Here is a 17,653-nt window from a genome sequence, read left to right as displayed (position 1 = left end):
GGCGGGATAACCTTACATTTGACCTCAAGACTCTTGCGGACGAGAATTCCCATCAAGTTTGAACAAATTTTTTGAAAATTTAAGAAAAAATTGTTTTTCGAATTTATGTAATTTGTAATTGTTAGTTATCATACTTATTGGCCCCGAGAGGTTTTTCCTTATTCGGGTCTAGAAATATGAAAAAAAGTCACAATATGTGCAAGGAAGCAGAAAATCGAAAATTCACGATTTTTGACCAGGAATATCTTAGCTCAGGAGTTAATTGGGATCCTACAAAAAATATCCTAGATTTGGACATCCTTATAGTTTGTAATCATCCACAAAGAATCTGAATTTTATCGATTCTAAATAGTCTAAAAAAATTATTTTTTCCATGGGTACCCAGAGTCCCAAAGGAGACGAAAGAGTTAAACCATTGGCCTTGCAAAACCGTTATTAGGAATAATTCTTATGTACGTATATGGACGAAATTTCCGCCTGATTAATCTCTTCTAAAACATATCAAAAAATGAAAGAAAAATCGCACGACGCGTTTTCGAGCAATCCCAAAAAAAAAGTATTCTTTTGGTAGGGAAAGGGAGGGGTGGGGGTAATGAGAGGCATGATAATGGTTCCAGGGTTGACTTATGGGAAGGTGAGGCGAAGGTCCCAAGTCTCTGTCTCTAACTCTCCCTTTGGTACTTAAATCTTACTGAAAATCTTTTTAAAAAAAAAAGAAATTTTTCAAATTGATTCCAAAAAAATTTGTTCCAAGGAGAACTTGTTCCAATATTTTGGTTAGTATCCAAAAATTTTTACACTAGTAGTATTAGACTGAATAAAATAAAATAAAATTTAATTTAAATTAGTCTGGTCCGGAACTCCAAATTTTACCCTCTAAGCGAGCACTAAATGCAAACAGATTTCAATTCAGATGAAAAGATGTATTTTCAGCTGAATTCTGCTAACCTTAAAACCAAAGAATTCTGTGCTTAAAACATACTCGCGAGGCTCGCAAAGTGCTATTTCCATTTATTTGTTTAGAACTTTTTATTCGAGAATCGCTGAGCGGTCAGCATATTTCTCCTAAACGATTTAGCAAAAATATGCTGAAAGCTGTTTTTTTTTTCAGCTAACTGTACTCGCCGTAAAATACCAGCGGGCACACTTAGCTGAAAAAAGTAGCGTTTTCAGCATATTTTTGCAGAATCGACTAGCAAAAATTTGCTGACTGATCAGCAGTTGTCGAACAAAAAGTGCTAACCAAATATATGGAAATGGCACTAAAATCGCCAATTTTGTTTTAAGGTTAGCAGAATTCAGCTGAAAATACATATGTTTTCAGCTGAATTGCAATAAGGTTAGCATTTGGTTCTCGCTGGGATATATTTGTTAATTTTCATATATTTTTTTCTGTTTTCAAAGTGTGAACGTGTGAACCGTAAAAATTTTCGACATCGAATTTTCGAAGTTCAATAAACCGCGAACTTTCGGGAACCGAAATTGCGTTTGGGAAACCGCTCCGGGGGGAGACCGCCCATTTTTCAACCGATTTCGGTTAGTTGGAAGTTAGAATAGAAGCTATTAAAATTGCGGAATATGAAAAAAAATGTGAAATATTCGATGCCACAGTATGTATAAAACCTGAAAGCCTTCTCCTATGATACAACTGTCCCGGGTTCGCATCCCTTTTAGGCTTAGAGATTTTCCGGCACTTAGTGAGATCGAGAAAATGCACAACATTTTCACAACATTTTAAAAGAATTTCACCTCAATAAGATCTTTTTCCAGTTGATTCTTTAATATTGTCCGGAGTCCGGGACTTCTAAATTTTACCCTCTACGCTTCCCAATTAATTTTAATTCTTAAAAAAAGCAGTTACAAATTTCTTCGAAGATTATATATTTATATTTTCCTTATTTTTTACAAAACTTATTAATTAGTTGACATTAGTCCCATATTGGATATCTGTTCCTTTATTGCCCTATCAATTGCCTTGAATGTCTCAAACTGCAGCTCCAGAATATCCATTCTGAGTTTATGCTCCCTCAATTGCATTTCGTAAAACTCTTTCATGTCGAAATTGGAGTTCTCAGTCTGAATCCCCTTGGAGAGGGTAACCATATCTGTGACTGTGATGGATTGAGTCGTGTTATCAGGGTCTGCTGGAGCTTCGATATTTCCTTGGGCATTTAATTTGTTATTGAACTCGTTCAATGGATCATCATCCTTATGACGCTGAATACGTATTTTATCAGGATCAAGATTCTCTTTATCAGAATCGTCGTAAATCATGAATTTCATATCCCTATCGACTTCCATGGCCTCCGTGGCATTGAAGTGTTCCTCCGATTCGGATATAAATTTCCATATCTCGATGGAGAAATCACTGGGACGACTTCGATTTGCCACTTCTACTCCGTAGAAGTGAATATCATCACTGAATTTCTTAATCTCAGTTTTTGCTTTAGTCTTCATCTTCCTGAATTGTTGTTTGAGGGTCAGGAGTGTGCGTTCTGCGCCGAAGATTTTAGTAAAACGCTGATGGATTTTATGCCACGGCATGTTCTTGGAAATTTTCCCTCTCTGATTTTCCACTATGAGATTAAAAAGTGTCATTTTTTCATCAAGTTGCCACTTTCGAGATTTGCGCTTATTAATTTGTTCTGCTTTCTTCTTCATCTTTAAATATTTGCACGATATTTTGATAGCGCAATGATAAGAAACGGATGAATATCTCAAAAAAGACGCGCAAAACCGGACTCCATCAATGACAATCTCGAAAAATTTCGAAATAAATCGGGAATTTCTTTTATGTTTCATACTCGTTTCGATGTTTCATTGTTTTCTAACCTTACTTTTCTTCCGCAAAGGTAAATTGGATTAAGCAGAAATATTTTTAAAGTTTTGAGGCAAAAACCAGAGGCAAATAGTAAAGTTACAATAGAAAATGGTGAAAGAAGTTGCTGCTGGATTCTGTATCTTTCGTAGGTTGAGCAATCAAATTGAATATTTGTTGTTACAAGCATCCTACGGAACAAGGCACTGGACACCTCCAAAAGGTAACTTTGTTTACAGCCGAACACGAAAAATTCCCTGATAATCCTCTATACTTCCTGAATTTCAGGGCATTTGGAGGATGGTGAAACAGAGTTTGAGGCAGCTCTGAGAGAAACCAAAGAGGAAGCTGGGTAAAAGTACCTGTAAACTAATTCCCGTCCTCTCTCTGTTGACAAATGTGTTTCTTGAAGGTATTCCGAGAAGGATCTAAAGATTTACAAAGACTATTCCCATGAGATGCACTATCCTGTGAAGGGACAGGACAAGAGAGTGATCTACTGGCTGGCCGAATTGGAGAATCCGAATAAAGAGCCAGAACTCTCCGATGAGCACGTCTCCAGGAAGTGGCTCCCAAAAGATGAGGCAATTGCCCTGTCGGGATTCCCAAACTTCGAAGAGATGTGCAAAAAGTTCCACGAGATCATCCTCAATAAACTCAGCTAAGTAACATAATTTCATGTATATTTGTTTGAATATATTGCAAATGAATACATGACCATACAGATTCTTTTAAATTAATTACTTTTTTGATCAGATAAACCTGAAGATTTTTCGTGTAAATTTCCTTCACACGGTCACAATGTGTACATGTACATGATTTTCTTGCTTTTCTCTTCACTCTCTCTTCGATAATTGCACAATTTAGAACATTCTTCTTAACAAATATCTCGACGATCTTGGCGAATGCATGAAGGTCATCCAAGGGGTTTGTTACTCCCAAAATTTAAAATTTTTGCATTACAAAAAAAATGTTAGACAAAATTAATGAGATGCTCGAACCCGTAGATTAGATGCCTTGGCCTTAAAATGTGATTTCTTCTGGTTTTTTTCCTTACTGTTAAGAAACTTAAAGGTGTGGCTTATATTTTAACCAACAATAAAGTACCGAGTAATACATAAAATGGTTACAGTTTCCTTTCACTTACGTTGTGCTTTCAAAACTCAATGAAAATGTGATAATAAATTATTTCAAGACAGATTTTAATCAGAAATTGACCTTTTCCAAAATACAAAACCGAAAAAGGTTTGTGTAAAACGGGAATTATTTAAAATCCGAATTACATATAAATTTTGTAAAAAACATTATGTCCATTACTTAAAATGATTTAACTCATTTTAAAAACAATATATTAGCTGATATTTTAATTTATTTGTAAGAAAAGTGCTTGGATTTTTTCATAATCCTGATGTATTTAAATGAATTCAATAATTTTATTCAGTAAAAAAATAGGGTAACTGTACTGAATTTCGGCCAGTTTGCAATTTCGGCCACTTTTGTTCCTCAAATGTTCATTAATTTTTAGTTTTTGCGTAGGGTAAGACGGGGTAATTCGGAATCATCTCTGTTTTGGAATTTTAAGATTTTTCCACTATTTCAGACGGTCCGAAAAGAAAAATAAAACCACTAAGAAGTACAAGGACTTTACATTCGTAAGTACTTCTTCGTTGTTTTATTCTTTTGTCATCTGAAACTTAAGAAATCTCAAAGTTCTATATAAGACATGATTCCAAATTACCCCATCTTAACCAACTATAGAGGTTATACAAATCAAAAAAGAAAACAAAAAATGTTGCTTCAACGAACGAGATGACATGAAAAAGACTTTGGAAAAATTCCCAAAGAGTAAAGGGTAAATTAAGCTAATTCAAAACCTGTTCCAAATAGAAACTTTTCGATACTCCAAATGGAAACATTATTTTTTTCCATGATAAATACAGTATTAATTTTTTTTAATATATTTTCTATACCTCAGTTTCATTATTTAGTTAATTTTACTCCAAACAAAGCGAAAATCCATTCATATTCACAAATTTCAATTTATAAATTTCTCAGAAAAATTAAAAGTGTACCTTTTCACCATCGAATTTTTCATCGATCAACCATAATTTCCAATGAAAACACAATAGGCTGATTGTTCTTTATTCGTTTTTTTTATTTTTTATTTATGTAATACTTCTGGTGAAATTATGTGAAATTAAGCGTTAATATTTATTGTTAACGATACGTGAAGTTTTCAAATGAAATAATTATCTTATTTCGTGAGCAAAAAGGGGTTTTCTGAAGTTTCTGCAAATGCTTTAATAGGAAACACCGGAAATATGATTTTTTTTAGAGAAATTTTCTTAATGTCTCAGATGGAAAAGGAAAAAAGACCAGGAATAAGAATAAATCCTCAAGAGCAACTCAACAAGATTTTAGAAGCCTTTCGTCGCGGTTTCACTTACACTATTTGTCTCCAATTAAAAAATTTCCCTTGTCTCCATTTGGATTAATTTGTTTCCAATAGCAGCGTTTTGCACTCGCATATTTTTCTTGTATTTAAGAAGTTTTCAAATTATATCTAAAGAATTTTCACTAAACAGTAACATTCTAGAAGAGTCAAGGAGCAAATTTATGTAATCTTCTTCAGATAAAAAATGAACTTAATGTGTTGAATCTTCTGTCAAAGAGCATCTGGAGATCGTTTTGAATTAGGACATTTACCCTATGAGAATCAGGATGTCCGAAATGTTACCTAAAGCTATGTTTATAGTTTTATTCATTTTGAAATGTATTAAGAATTACTTTTAAGAAAACAAAGAGTTCTATATCAAATAAAGAGGTTCTAAGCAACACTCCTTAAAAATAAGTAACAAAAAAAAATTTGTATTTAACGTTTCAAATTTAAAACTTTGGCGTTTGCATTCAACTATTTCGGAATTTGGTACAGTTACTCTACTGGGTTCTCGCAGGAATCGTAGGCATTTCTTAAAACATATGTGACCTCAAAATTTCAATATAAGTTTTTCTGGAAACTTCTGCATTCTATCCCAAACTCAAAAATTTTTACATTAAGTTTCATTTTAGCCCAAATAAAATTAATAAAGTCCGTGAAGTACTAAAAATGTACTAAAAAAATAAGGAGCCAGTTCTTTCAAACAAAAAAAACGGATTCTAGTTTCAATGTTGTTTTTAATGCAATTAAAATATAAACTTTTAAAATTAATTAGCCTGCTCTTTATTAACGTAATGGGAAACTCCAACATTTACCTTCGGTTTTAGTACTGCAAACTAAAACAAGAGGTTATGTTGAAAAGTGAGGTTATGTTAAAGAAAACCCTGAATAACGTCAGATAGCACAGGTTATTAATTTCTCAAGAAGTAAAATAGTTGCCCTTATAATGAGAGGGCACTCAATGGGTCAAGTGGTAGAGCACTCGCTCTATGATGCAAGTGTCCCGGGTTCGAATCCCCTTTAGGTCACCAGGAATTTTTCTGGCGTTAAAGGTGTTCGGATTGCATCCAGTGAGCTTCACTGCATTTGATTCCACGGGCATAGGACTGACAATCTCATCCCGTACAAGAAAAAATAATAATGCACGTCTAGAAATCCCCTTGTGGGAAGGCCTAGTTCCTTCATGGAATGTTGTGATAGTATTATTATTATATTTTAGTACTGCATTCACAGAAAATATTTTGTAAAATTGTTCGTAAATGTTTGTGAAATCCTATGGAGGACTTACGAGATGCTCGTGAATCACATAACCCACAAACAAGTTCGTAAAATTTTGTACTTTTTCACAAACATTGTTTGTAAAATGATCATTTGACGAACATTTTTTGTACTTTTACAAACATTTGTTCGTAAATGTTCGTAAACACACAAAAAAATATTTGTAAAATTTTGTCCTTTGTTCGTATTTGTTCGTAAATTTTTGTTTGTCTGGCAAAAATTTACGAACAAATGACAAAATTTTACGAACATTTTTTTGTGTGTTTACGAACATTTACGAACAAATGTTTGTAAAAGGACAAAAAATGTTCGTCAAATGATCATTTTATGTTTGTGAAAAAAAGGTGGGTTATACGATTCACAAGCATTTCGTATTTCTGCCATAGGATTTCACAAACATTTACGAACAATTTTACAAAATATTTTTTTCTGTGTTGAGTTTATTCCTTTGCCCTGATCTAAAAACAATCTTTATAATAGAAATTGATAAATTCAAGATAAAATCTGCATATTTTTCAAGAAAATGTAGGCACTGGATGATTTTTAAATATTGCATTTTTTTTTTGAGTAAGTTTATCCTGTTTAAAAAGCTTTAAGAAACACCGAGGCATTTTTTCAACCCTTTGTTCTAAAAACAAACTGGGTAGAAAAGGTAGAAAATTTATAAATTAACAATAAAAATTATGGAACTATCCTAAAATATTTTTTTAGTACTTCACCTCTTTTGTTCTAAAAAAATCAGGAAATTGGAAAAATATATTTCTAGAACTGTTTTAAATAAAATTCAGGAAAAGGTTCTAGCACATAATAGACAGCTGCATCATTTCTAAGCATTTCATTGGATTTAGAACATAATAAAACATTCGAATTTTGCTTGGAATTAAATAACAAAAAATATCAAAAATACTTAAAATTTTAAAGCCATTTAATTTTTGTCGATTTTTTCTCTATTAACTTACCGAACAAGAGATTTTCATGGAAAAGTACGACAGTAACAAACCCCTCGGGGTATCCCTTCTAAATTCACTTCTTTTGTTCCTCTTCGTCTATATTGTGCCCTTTGATGCCAAAGATGAGTTTTTATTTTGTTGAGAGCACAAGTGAGAGACAAAAAAAATTAAGATTCAAAATTTAGAACGTAGTCCTTGAGAAGTCCTGGCAGATTCAGTCTGTTAATATTTTGAGCGAGCTTCCTATTGATACTTTCGTAGATCCTAACACGACACATCTGCTTGAGGCTGCGCGGCCTCTTGTACAGCATGGCAATGAGTGCTATGAGACTTTCCGTTGTCTTATTGGGCACCTGCGTCAAGTAGAGATTGTGCAGACTCTTGAGGCAGGCATAGAGAGGCTCGTGTTGCATTGAGTAGTAGAGTAAATGGATTATTCGTGTGTATGTGGCTTCTCGGTCCATCAGCAGGAACTCCTTTTTCGTTATCAGCGAAATGAAGTAGAACAGAATGTAGTTGCGACTGTTGCTGCGGAAGGAATTGCGAAAGGGTTCATTGGAGCGACTATTGTTGGAATTGGCGGTGGGATTGGTATCCTGACCAGGTGCATCTTCAGTTGCATCGGCTCTAACAACCTCCGCCGCTGTCCCTGTCATCTGTTTTCCCGCCAAATTGATATTGGGATCATTGCCATACTGCAGCAAAAGAAGCGTCAGCTCATGAATACACGCCATGTCCGGGCACGTTCGGACATTCTGCACCATATCCATCACAGAGTGCAGAATTGTCTGTGATGTCACATTGCAATCCAAGCCATGCTGCAGCAACAGTTGCAGGATATTCTTGATAAAGTCAAAATTGGCCCTCTTCTGAGTGTCACAATTCAGTGTAAAATTCTCGCTAACCGTAAATATGAGAACATGCAGAGGTGTCAGATTCGATCGATACGAACAATTGGGATTGGCGCCACGTTCCAGCAAAATTCGAATGCAATTGAGGAAGCACACCTTCATCGAATGCGTAAAATGATGTAGAGGATCTTTGTTAATCAACGGCACAAGGCACACCATCAACGGTACTGATCCATCCCGGCCCACAATATTTGGATCACCATCCTCCTTAATCATCATATTGAGCAATTCATAGCACACCTCCCAGTCCCGGATGTGCCGAAAGACACAAGCCAGAGCGCTATTCCCGGCCTGATTGATGGAACTTTTGGCTCCATTTTGCAGCAGGAACCGCACTAAATGCAACACATCCCACTTATTCCACTTATCATACCCATATTTGGCCTCCTCTAGCGCATAGCGCACGATAACAGCATGAAGGGGAGTATTTCCAAGAGAATCTGGGGCATTTATCAGCTCCTTACAGCCACCACGTTCCAGCAAAATTCTCAGGGTATGCAAAACATCTTCAGCGGATTTTCTCGCGTGCAGGAGAACTGCAAAGCAAAAAAATATTGGATACCACAAAATCATCAAAAAATTGAAGAAGACCACGAAAATCCCTACATTCAAGATACTTCTCTTCGTCCTATTTTTTCTTTTTCTTTTGAAACAGTGAAAAAAATTCAAAATTCCCATTTAAGTCCGATTACACGTGTCGTACTCAAGTGTTTTTGCCGCTTTTATCCTACCCTTTAAAAACGTTTGAAATCGGTTTATGCTTGTTAGGAATTCCAAGACCTTTCCAACTAGCCCAAATATGATACCATTCGGTTGAGAAATACACTCAGTAGACCCCTTTAACCCTTTAAGGACGATTGGGTCACCGGTGACCCAAAAATGAAATTTTTCCTACTGCCTTCCAAAATTGTATTTTGCTCTAAAAAGTTAGAAAAAATTATTTTTTCTGATCCTCAATTTTTGCCGACCCTCTCGTCCTTAAAGGGTTAAACCTTTGACCTTAAAAAACGAAGTTTCAGTGGCGCCTTAGACCTGAAATAGACTCAGGCTGATCCTCGAGAATATTTACTCTGTAAAATTTGGAAGCAGAGATTTATCTTAAATTTTCACATACTTAGAGATTAGGGTCATTGATTAGAAATCCTTTGCTTAAATTTCCTTTATATAATCCGTTACTGCTAAATTTTATAGGCTAAATATTCTCGAGGATCAGCCTGAGTCTATTTAGACCCTTAGGCAAGACCGTTGGTCTTGGGTGGATAAGATCTCTGACACGACTCTCACAGTTGTGAGTTCGAGTTCCGCCCGGTTCTACCAACTGAATGTGAGGAAAAACATTTTCACTGTGATAAAACGTGATAAAAGTACACCCCATCTGCCTCAAAAATACACCGAGAGCATGGAAGAAGCATCCACACTGCAAGAAAGGCGCTCCCGGGCGGTCCTACATAGGGTCTTAGCCGATCCATCACATTAACAGCAATATAGGGGAAAGTACTCTCCCTGCGAACGTTCATGCCTTCGAATCATATGAATTTCCTTTTAGTTTTCCTAAGAGATTTACACATTTTTATTAAATATAAGTTGGCTTATCATCAATTGTTGATAATTCCGTGAGAATGTAGTGTAAATCTCTTACGAAAAACAAAAGAAATTCACATTATTCGAAGGCATGGACGTTCGAAGGGAGAGGACTTTCCCCTAACAAGATTACATTGCAACAACTATTCGACACGATTAATAATGATACCTTGAAAACCCGTAATTCAACGGGATTTTCGTATAAGGACGAAATGTTCGCCTAGGCTAAGCAATCTAAAAAACAATCGCACGGTGCGTTTTCCAACAAAACAAAAAAACATGGTTTTGAAGGCGAAGAGGAGAGGGGAAAGAAGGAGCATGTTAATGGTCCCAGGGTGGACTTATAGAGGGGGGGGGGGTATGCCGAAGGTCCCAAGACTCTATCTCGAACCGTTTAGGCTCTAGGCTGGTAACGACCGGACGAACAGATGTACAGATGTACAGACAGACAGACGCACATACAAACTAACAGCATAACGACATTTCTCAGAAATATTCTGAAACGCGAAGATATGTAGAGAAAAGTGATCCTCGGGAAGAAGAGGGGGGTTCCCCGAAGGTCCCAAGGCTCTATCTCTAACAGTATGGCATCTAGTGCTGGCGACAGCTTCAGGGACCCCTCGATAAGTCGACCCAGGGAGGGATCATTAACATGCCCCTCATTCCCTCCTTCCTACCCCTTCCTTTCCCTTCCAAAAATTCTTTTGGGATTGTTCGAAATAATTTGGGATTGTTTAGCAAATATTCTTTACAATCTCAACTTTAGTGGTCCTAGGTGAAATCCAACGTCGTCAAATCGGGCCCAAATTTTGGATTTACACGTTTTGAGTTGACTATAAGCCAATAAGACTTCGATATGGCATCGATCGGGCTCAAATTTTAATATGTTTTAGCTGGGCTTTAGATCTTTCGATCAATACCAAACTTAAGGTCCCTCGACCCCCTAGACCCGAGCTATAAGGGCCCAAAAAAATTCTTCAAATGGCCATAACTCCGGTTCTAATTGTCAGAATTTAAAAAGTGAGGGCGTTTTGGAAAGCTCTCGTAAAATGTCACTTTCCCTTCTAACATCGTAAGTTCATAAAACCACCGCTAGGGGCGCTATTTTTAAAAAGAAGATTTTTCAATTTTCTAAGTTAAATAACTCAAAAATTCCTTTGTGCATCGGGCTGAAATTTTAGTATATATTTAGCGGCTATAACAAGCCGCTGATTATACCTATCAAACAAAAAAATACTTAAGTCGATCCATAACCCCTGACCCGAGCTATAAGGGGTCAAAGTTCGAATATTGACCGGCCTCTATCTCCGGTTCTAATTAACATTTTGAGCTAAATTGTGGGTTTTTGGTTTCGACTCGATGAGCACTTTCAGATGGAAATTCAAAAAGTCACCACAGGTGGAGCTGCGATAGCGTCAAAATTCAAACTAATTTTTCTCAAAAAATCCTTTGTGCAAGTTAATCAAATTTTAGAGTGTTGTAGTCTGGTCTATGAGGTTTCCAAAAAGTAGCGTAAGTTCGCTGTGGTTACAATAGAACCAGAGATATGAGGGGTCAAAGTTCACGAAATTAAAAAAAATCATATCTCCTGTGCTTTTTGACCGAATTTGATGAGTAAGGGCGCATATTAAAGGTCTCACAAAAAAAGAGAAAATTCTGTTACCACCATTACACATAAAATTGGGAGTTGTACAGAATTTTATAAAATCCCTAAATCACGAGCAAGCGGCAAAAATGGAAGAAGGTGTTTTCACGGATCCTGACATCCGAAAGTTGAAAAAGGATTCAATTCTCACAAAATCTTTGCTGCCAGATGAAAAAATTGCGTGAGAATCGGTCAAAAATGTAATTCACAATTGTTTGGGAGACACTCAGGACAGAAATTGTCGAAAATCTTGTGCAAAAAATGATTTCAGCATTTAAAAAAGTGGATGTGAATATATCACTGAAAATCCACTTCCTGTATTGTCACTTTGATGTTTTTTAACTACTCGAACTCCAAGAGAGAGCAGTTTCCACAATCAACTTTTTTTTTCAAATTTTCATCATCCTAGCTGGCAAACGGCGAGAGATATTGACGTCCGGTTTTCGGTGACCCCCCACAAGCCAACTTTCTCTATCGAACTAACTTACCCAAATTACCCCGCACACCTACTAACCCCTAAAAAAACATGGTTTTTTGACTTTGCAATTTAAGACAAAAACCAACAGAATCAGATGAGCACGGAGAAAAATACCATCAATTCGCTGCACCTTACGAAAAATGGTACAAAAGCAAGAATCTTGATTCTCTTTTGGCATAAATGTGCTGGATGGTGGATTACAAAGAAAATTAAACTTATGAGACATTAGAATTTATTTGTAGAAGATATGAAATAAAATAATGAATTTTTGAGAGAAAATTCTGTGGTTCATAAATCATTCAAATACGTAATTTCTGGATAACGGTATATTTTACGACCCTATGATATTCAGGAGACTATTTTTGTAAAGGATTCAAGTCGTCCCACGAATCCTTTTCACGGATTTGGAGGATATTTAAGAGTTTATGAAACATATCTAAAAAATGAAGAGATAGGGATATGCAATGTTCCAGGAAAAATGTCCTTGAATCCTCCTCTACACATCCTTGAGTTATCCTTTGATACCAACATCCTAGGATGTACCGTTATTGATTATAAACAACTCTTTTTCAAATATTTCGAAAAATTTCTTAAAGATCTTTTTCTTAAGATATCTCAGAAACTTGACGTGATGGACCACAAGTTTCTTCGGGAGAAATGTTCAGGACATACCAAGGAACAAGAAACTACTCATTATTTTCCATCCCATTTGTGGCTGTTGCACAGTGGAACCGTTTGCTCGACGCGATTCTTTACCCCCGAAATTCAATTTACAGTCGAATTTTCACTCATTCTGAGTTGCAAGCATTCCTCGTTGCACGCATTTCGAGGTCACCTGTAAAGAATCTCAGCTACCTTAAGCTTATCTGGATTTTTTCATTTTTGGATATGTTTTAGAGATTACCCAGGACATTTCGTCCTTTTACTAAAATATCGTTAAATGATTCCTAAGAACGATTTTTTAAGGTCAAAGGTCAGAAAAGGTTCTAGAGAGGGCATTTCTCAATTGAATGGTATCATACTTAGCTCGTTGGAAAGGTTTTGAAATTCCTGACAAGTCTGAACCGATTCCAATCCGGATAACTTTATCTGAAATTCAATTGTGATTTATGAATCGGTTCAAATTAATTGAGAACCAGTGAAATCGTGAAACTGTTTTTGGACTTACCCCCTTAAGGACGATTGGAACACCGGTGTCCCATAAAGAAAATAATTTTTCCTGACTACCTAAAGTTATTTTTTTCTTATTTCTGTACATAATTGTAAAGTAGAAGGTTGAAGGAATCTAGAATATTTTTTGCAAGTCTCTAGCTATTCTTTATGTAGTAAATTTTTAGGCTTAAATTTGATGAATTTATAAATTCTCAAATTCATAATTGATTTTTATTTATTTTTTATACTTCCAATTTTTTTTTAAGAAAAACCCTTTTGGCAATATAAACTACAATACTCATACGTAATATTTTTCATTAAAGCGAAAAATATCATTTATTGGTATTGTCAGAAAAATTACTTAAATTTTTGGGCTATTTTTGTCCCTATCGTCCATAGAAGCATAAAATACATCGAATCAGACTCTGTTGGACTTTCCAAGGTTAAATATAAGACTTATCATTGATTATGTTTCTCAGTTTAATTTTTAATGTTGATTTTCAGTCCGTAAAAAGTGTCTCGTCGTTAAAGGGTTAAAACAAAAATGAAAATGAACTTACCAACATGCAACAAGGTCATCTGCTGAGTACATGTCCTCACAGTAGTTACAGCTCCATGCTGAATGAGCAATTCCAGGAATCTCGTGTCATGCAGAATGGCCTGATGAATGGGATAGTACTCATCCTTGATGAGATTAATCTCATCTGAACGCGTAATAACCAATTGCTGGACACATTTCCAGGCACCTCGTTCGCAGGCCAAATGCAACAGAGGCTTCTTCACCCGAAATGGTATCTGAAAATTATTGCACAGAGATCCCTAGATTAATCCCCTTGGGGAAAAGTCCTTTCTACTTTCTGGAGAATTTTGCATCTCTCACCCATGGCTCTTCCATCTTCTGGGCCAGGATGTTGAGGACATTTATCTGATCCCCATCGATTGCATAGCACACAGCATTTTGTAATTTGCTGTTGGGACGATCACAGACAGCAACATCTGCCAAGCAGGGGGAGGTTTTCAGGGGATCGTAAAGAGGAATTTTTAGAAGGAGGTTAACTTACTTTTGTACTTTCCGCGCTCCTCACAGTTGAGAGAGTGCAATCCGGGGAAGCACATTCGGGCCTCTGTGTCGATGCGAGCTCCGTGCTTTAAGAGCAACTCCACGCACTCCTCATGACCCTTGAGGCAGGCAATGTGCAAGGGAAGGGAACAAGGACATCTATTGACGTCAGGGCAGTGTCTCTGGAGAAGCCAGCGTACTAGCTCAATGTGATTAATAGCTACACTCTTCTGCAGTAAATTGTATCCGGAATCATCATGAATTGCCAGGATATTTTCATTCTAAAATAAAAACATCCTTCAGTGTAGCCCTAATTCCAGGAAGGGAGAAAATTATCCTCCTCTGGGCACTTACTTTTGGTATCTGCACCAGAAGGGCTTCCAATGTGTGAATGGAGATGCGAGGATTGGAACAGAGTATCTCAAAGATTGTCTGAACCTTGTCAATTGTCGATCCGGACACATTACGCCCATCCCTAGCACTCCCGGACCTGAACACTTGACTCACTGAGCCACCCATTGTCTCTGTCAGGAATCACGCAGTTCATTCAATGGCCTGTGCACTTGCACCAAAAGAGGAAACACCAAATATTGTCACACTACCATATTCCTGATTTATTCACTTATCGTCCACATCTAATCCAAATGCCAGGTGAATCCCTCTATTTGAGATTCATGGCTGAGAACAAAGGTCAAATGGGGTCCCAACATCTGGAAAAGAAAGAACAGAACACTGGGGAATTTTCTCACATTCACTATTCCTTGACACATTCATCACCCCCGGAAATTGCACTCACCCTCCTACCACTGGCACATTTGCGTGAACACTGACGCACGAGGAAGGCGAAATTGGGTCAGAATTCACTGATAATTGAGGAAAATTTGTTGTATTGAAATTTTTCCGTCTGACAGCTCCGAGTATCGATTTTTGAAACACTTCTCCGAAACTTGATTGCTCGAAGTGCCTTAAATACTCGGAAGCTCGGAAGCGTGTGGAGAACGACGGGTAAGTAAACGTTGAAACGTCTAACTTAATTTTCGACATTCCCGAATTTATTTATTATATTAAAATTAAATTCAGCAATGACTTTAAATTAAATATTCGAGATAGAACTTTTATTTTAAATCTAATTGATTTATTTTTATTAGATCATGAAATATTCAATTTCTTATACGGAAATACAAAACACAGAGTCATTTAGGCAGGAAGTGTAAGAACTGCCCCTCATTTTCCTCCACCCCTCATCTTCCCTTTCAAAACCATATTTTTTGGGATTACGATTACTCGATAACGCGTCGTGCTATTTTTTTCATTTTTTGATATATTTTTTAAACTGATATATTTTTTAGAATATAATTTTTTTAGACTATTGATAATTTTTTTTAGACCCCCCGCCGAAGTGTCTTTTTTGTATGGAACTGTTTGAAGCCAACTCACAAATTGATCCTAAACTTAGCTTATACTTCTTAGTCTTGTACACATGGAACACCTCAATTTTGACATTATCTTGTAACACGAGTGCAGAAAAATTTCCATACGCACCTGTATGTGAAAGTAAGAAACTGGATGCAACTTTGAAGGCCACTCGCCGGGGACTAGGTTTTAGAGATAACCCAGGCGAACATTTTATTGTCTATACGAAAATAGCGTTGATCAGGGACATGACATTTCCTATGTTTCCCAAATGTTTCTAGCGTGCCGAAAAAATCTTTGAGTTTATTAGCTGTTTTCTGTGATTGTGGAATGAATTATCAAAAAATACAAATACAAAATAAAAGCCAATTTAATATGGAATAGGCAACCGAAAACCCCAAATTGGCAACTTACGCAGTTTTGAAGATATCTCGTGAAATGTGTAAGAAAACAGGGAAAAATTTACACTAAAACTGGTCGCATTTTTCAGAGCTAATGTCACCCCCCTGGCGTTGATCATTCCTAATACCGGATTTCAAGGTCAAATGTTTAAAAGGCTTCCTAGAGAGCGCATTTATCAACCGAATGATCGTCAATTCAATCTAATGACTAATTTTTATGAGATTTTTTTTATATTACTCCTAATGTAGAAAAAACTGGAGTAAAATTTGTCAAATGGAAAATTTGAAAATTTTTGGGGCAAGTGAAAAAAGACCGAGACTTCAAATTTTAACCATAGATTGCCTTAATAATGAACCTCATTAAATGTCTAGTAGGTCTAGGTCTAAGGTTTTGAGGAATTCGAGCAAGGAATATAGAAAATAAAAAAATATATATTGAATTTTTGAGCCCTGTTATTAAAATATTTGGCCTTTAGCAGATATCCTAAGGATCAGGAAATATAATCGGTTTAAATCGGTTCTGAAGCAGTAAACAGTAAATGATGCAAATAACTAAGTCACAAGTTCGAGCACTTTGCGAAGCCTGGGACACTTCTCAACCCCTTTTTGAAAGATCTTGAAATTTCTAATCCGGCTGCATCTGTCTTAATCGATAATGAATCGGAAAAGTACCAGTAATTAATGTGTCTTTCTTAAATATTCAAAAAGTTGAAGCCAATTTCTTACTTTCACATTCAAATACATTATGGGAATTCTGCACTCGTGCGTGACCACGATATATGTCAAAATTGAGGTGCTTCTTGTGTACAAGACTCTAGTCTTTATAAAGAGGGATAGAGGGATAAATATTAGTACTATATATCTGTTTGAATGCGTTCTTGTTATGAGAAGTGTAAGCTGATTTTCTGATCAACTTGTGAGTTGGCTTCAAACGGCTCCATATAAAAGAGGCACTTCGCCGGGGGATAGTCTAGGACAGTCTGTTTCCGTCCTCCATATACCCTCCTTCTCCTTCAAAACTATATTTTTGGTCTATTTCGAAAACGGCTCCTAGATTTTTTTCCATTTTCGAATGGTTTTGAATAAGGTATTCAAGATCATACATCTGTCCGAGAAACATTTCGATATTGAATTTTCGAAGGTTAAAAGTCAATGTTCGACCACTTTTGGAGGATCTATTTTTCAACCGATCGGATTTAATTGGTAATGAATCGGTAAAGTATCCGTAACGTGAATTATATAGGTACCTTCTCGAGCTTACTTCTTTATTTGTCCGTCTGCTTTTTACTCATGCTAAAATATTCTAAAATATGCTTTTTTTAAAACAATTTTTGATTTCGAATTTTTTTTTCTATTTATGCAACAATTAAATCGGTAGTAAACCGATATGTAACCTAAAAGCACGCGAAAATATAATACACGGAGAGCTCTTTTTCTTTTGCTATCTTGTTTGATCTAAATCTAAAGTCTAACGTTTAGGGGGTCTATGTCTTTTAGTTCATAATTAAGCCTAATTAATTTTTTTCCCG

At 36.1% G+C, this 17,653-nt stretch overlaps 3 protein-coding genes across 9 annotated transcripts; 1 reads left to right on the top strand and 2 right to left on the bottom strand.

Annotated features, from left to right (window-relative positions):
- Window positions 1–1,914: 1,914 nt before the first annotated feature.
- On the bottom strand, window positions 1,915–2,821 carry LOC129806692 (uncharacterized). The gene is made up of 2 exons (XM_055855461.1): window positions 2,805–2,821; window positions 1,915–2,661 (listed from the first exon to the last, which is right to left on the bottom strand). The coding sequence occupies exon 2, from the start codon at window positions 2,659–2,661 to the stop codon at window positions 1,915–1,917; it is 747 nt and encodes a 248-aa protein (XP_055711436.1). The 5' UTR covers window positions 2,805–2,821.
- LOC129805687 (bis(5'-nucleosyl)-tetraphosphatase [asymmetrical]) lies at window positions 2,819–3,540 on the top strand. The gene is made up of 3 exons (XM_055853768.1): window positions 2,819–3,041; window positions 3,107–3,170; window positions 3,231–3,540. The coding sequence occupies exons 1-3, from the start codon at window positions 2,930–2,932 to the stop codon at window positions 3,481–3,483; spliced, it is 429 nt and encodes a 142-aa protein (XP_055709743.1). The 5' UTR covers window positions 2,819–2,929; the 3' UTR covers window positions 3,484–3,540.
- On the bottom strand, window positions 3,485–15,251 carry LOC129805685 (ankyrin-3). 7 transcript variants are annotated; one of them, XR_008752111.1, is made up of 7 exons: window positions 15,107–15,251; window positions 14,665–15,042; window positions 14,312–14,591; window positions 14,131–14,246; window positions 13,811–14,069; window positions 7,493–8,930; window positions 3,485–3,715 (listed from the first exon to the last, which is right to left on the bottom strand). XR_008752111.1 is itself a non-coding variant. In XM_055853764.1 (6 exons), exons 2-6 carry the CDS (start codon window positions 14,827–14,829, stop codon window positions 7,651–7,653), a joined length of 2,100 nt encoding a protein of 699 aa, XP_055709739.1. In that variant the 5' UTR covers window positions 14,830–15,042; window positions 15,107–15,251; the 3' UTR covers window positions 3,485–7,650. The 7 variants fall into 7 exon arrangements, 5 of the variants coding, with proteins under 5 accessions (XP_055709739.1, XP_055709742.1, XP_055709738.1 ...); XR_008752110.1 differs by having other exon boundaries at window positions 14,665–15,020; XM_055853764.1 differs by having other exon boundaries at window positions 3,485–8,930.
- Window positions 15,252–17,653: the final 2,402 nt, after the last annotated feature.

The sequence above is a fragment of the Phlebotomus papatasi genome, chromosome 3 (assembly GCF_024763615.1).
Source record: "Phlebotomus papatasi isolate M1 chromosome 3, Ppap_2.1, whole genome shotgun sequence".
In the NCBI taxonomy this organism is placed as follows: Eukaryota; Metazoa; Arthropoda; class Insecta; order Diptera; family Psychodidae; genus Phlebotomus; species Phlebotomus papatasi.
This window is presented reverse-complemented; position numbering and strand designations above follow the sequence as displayed.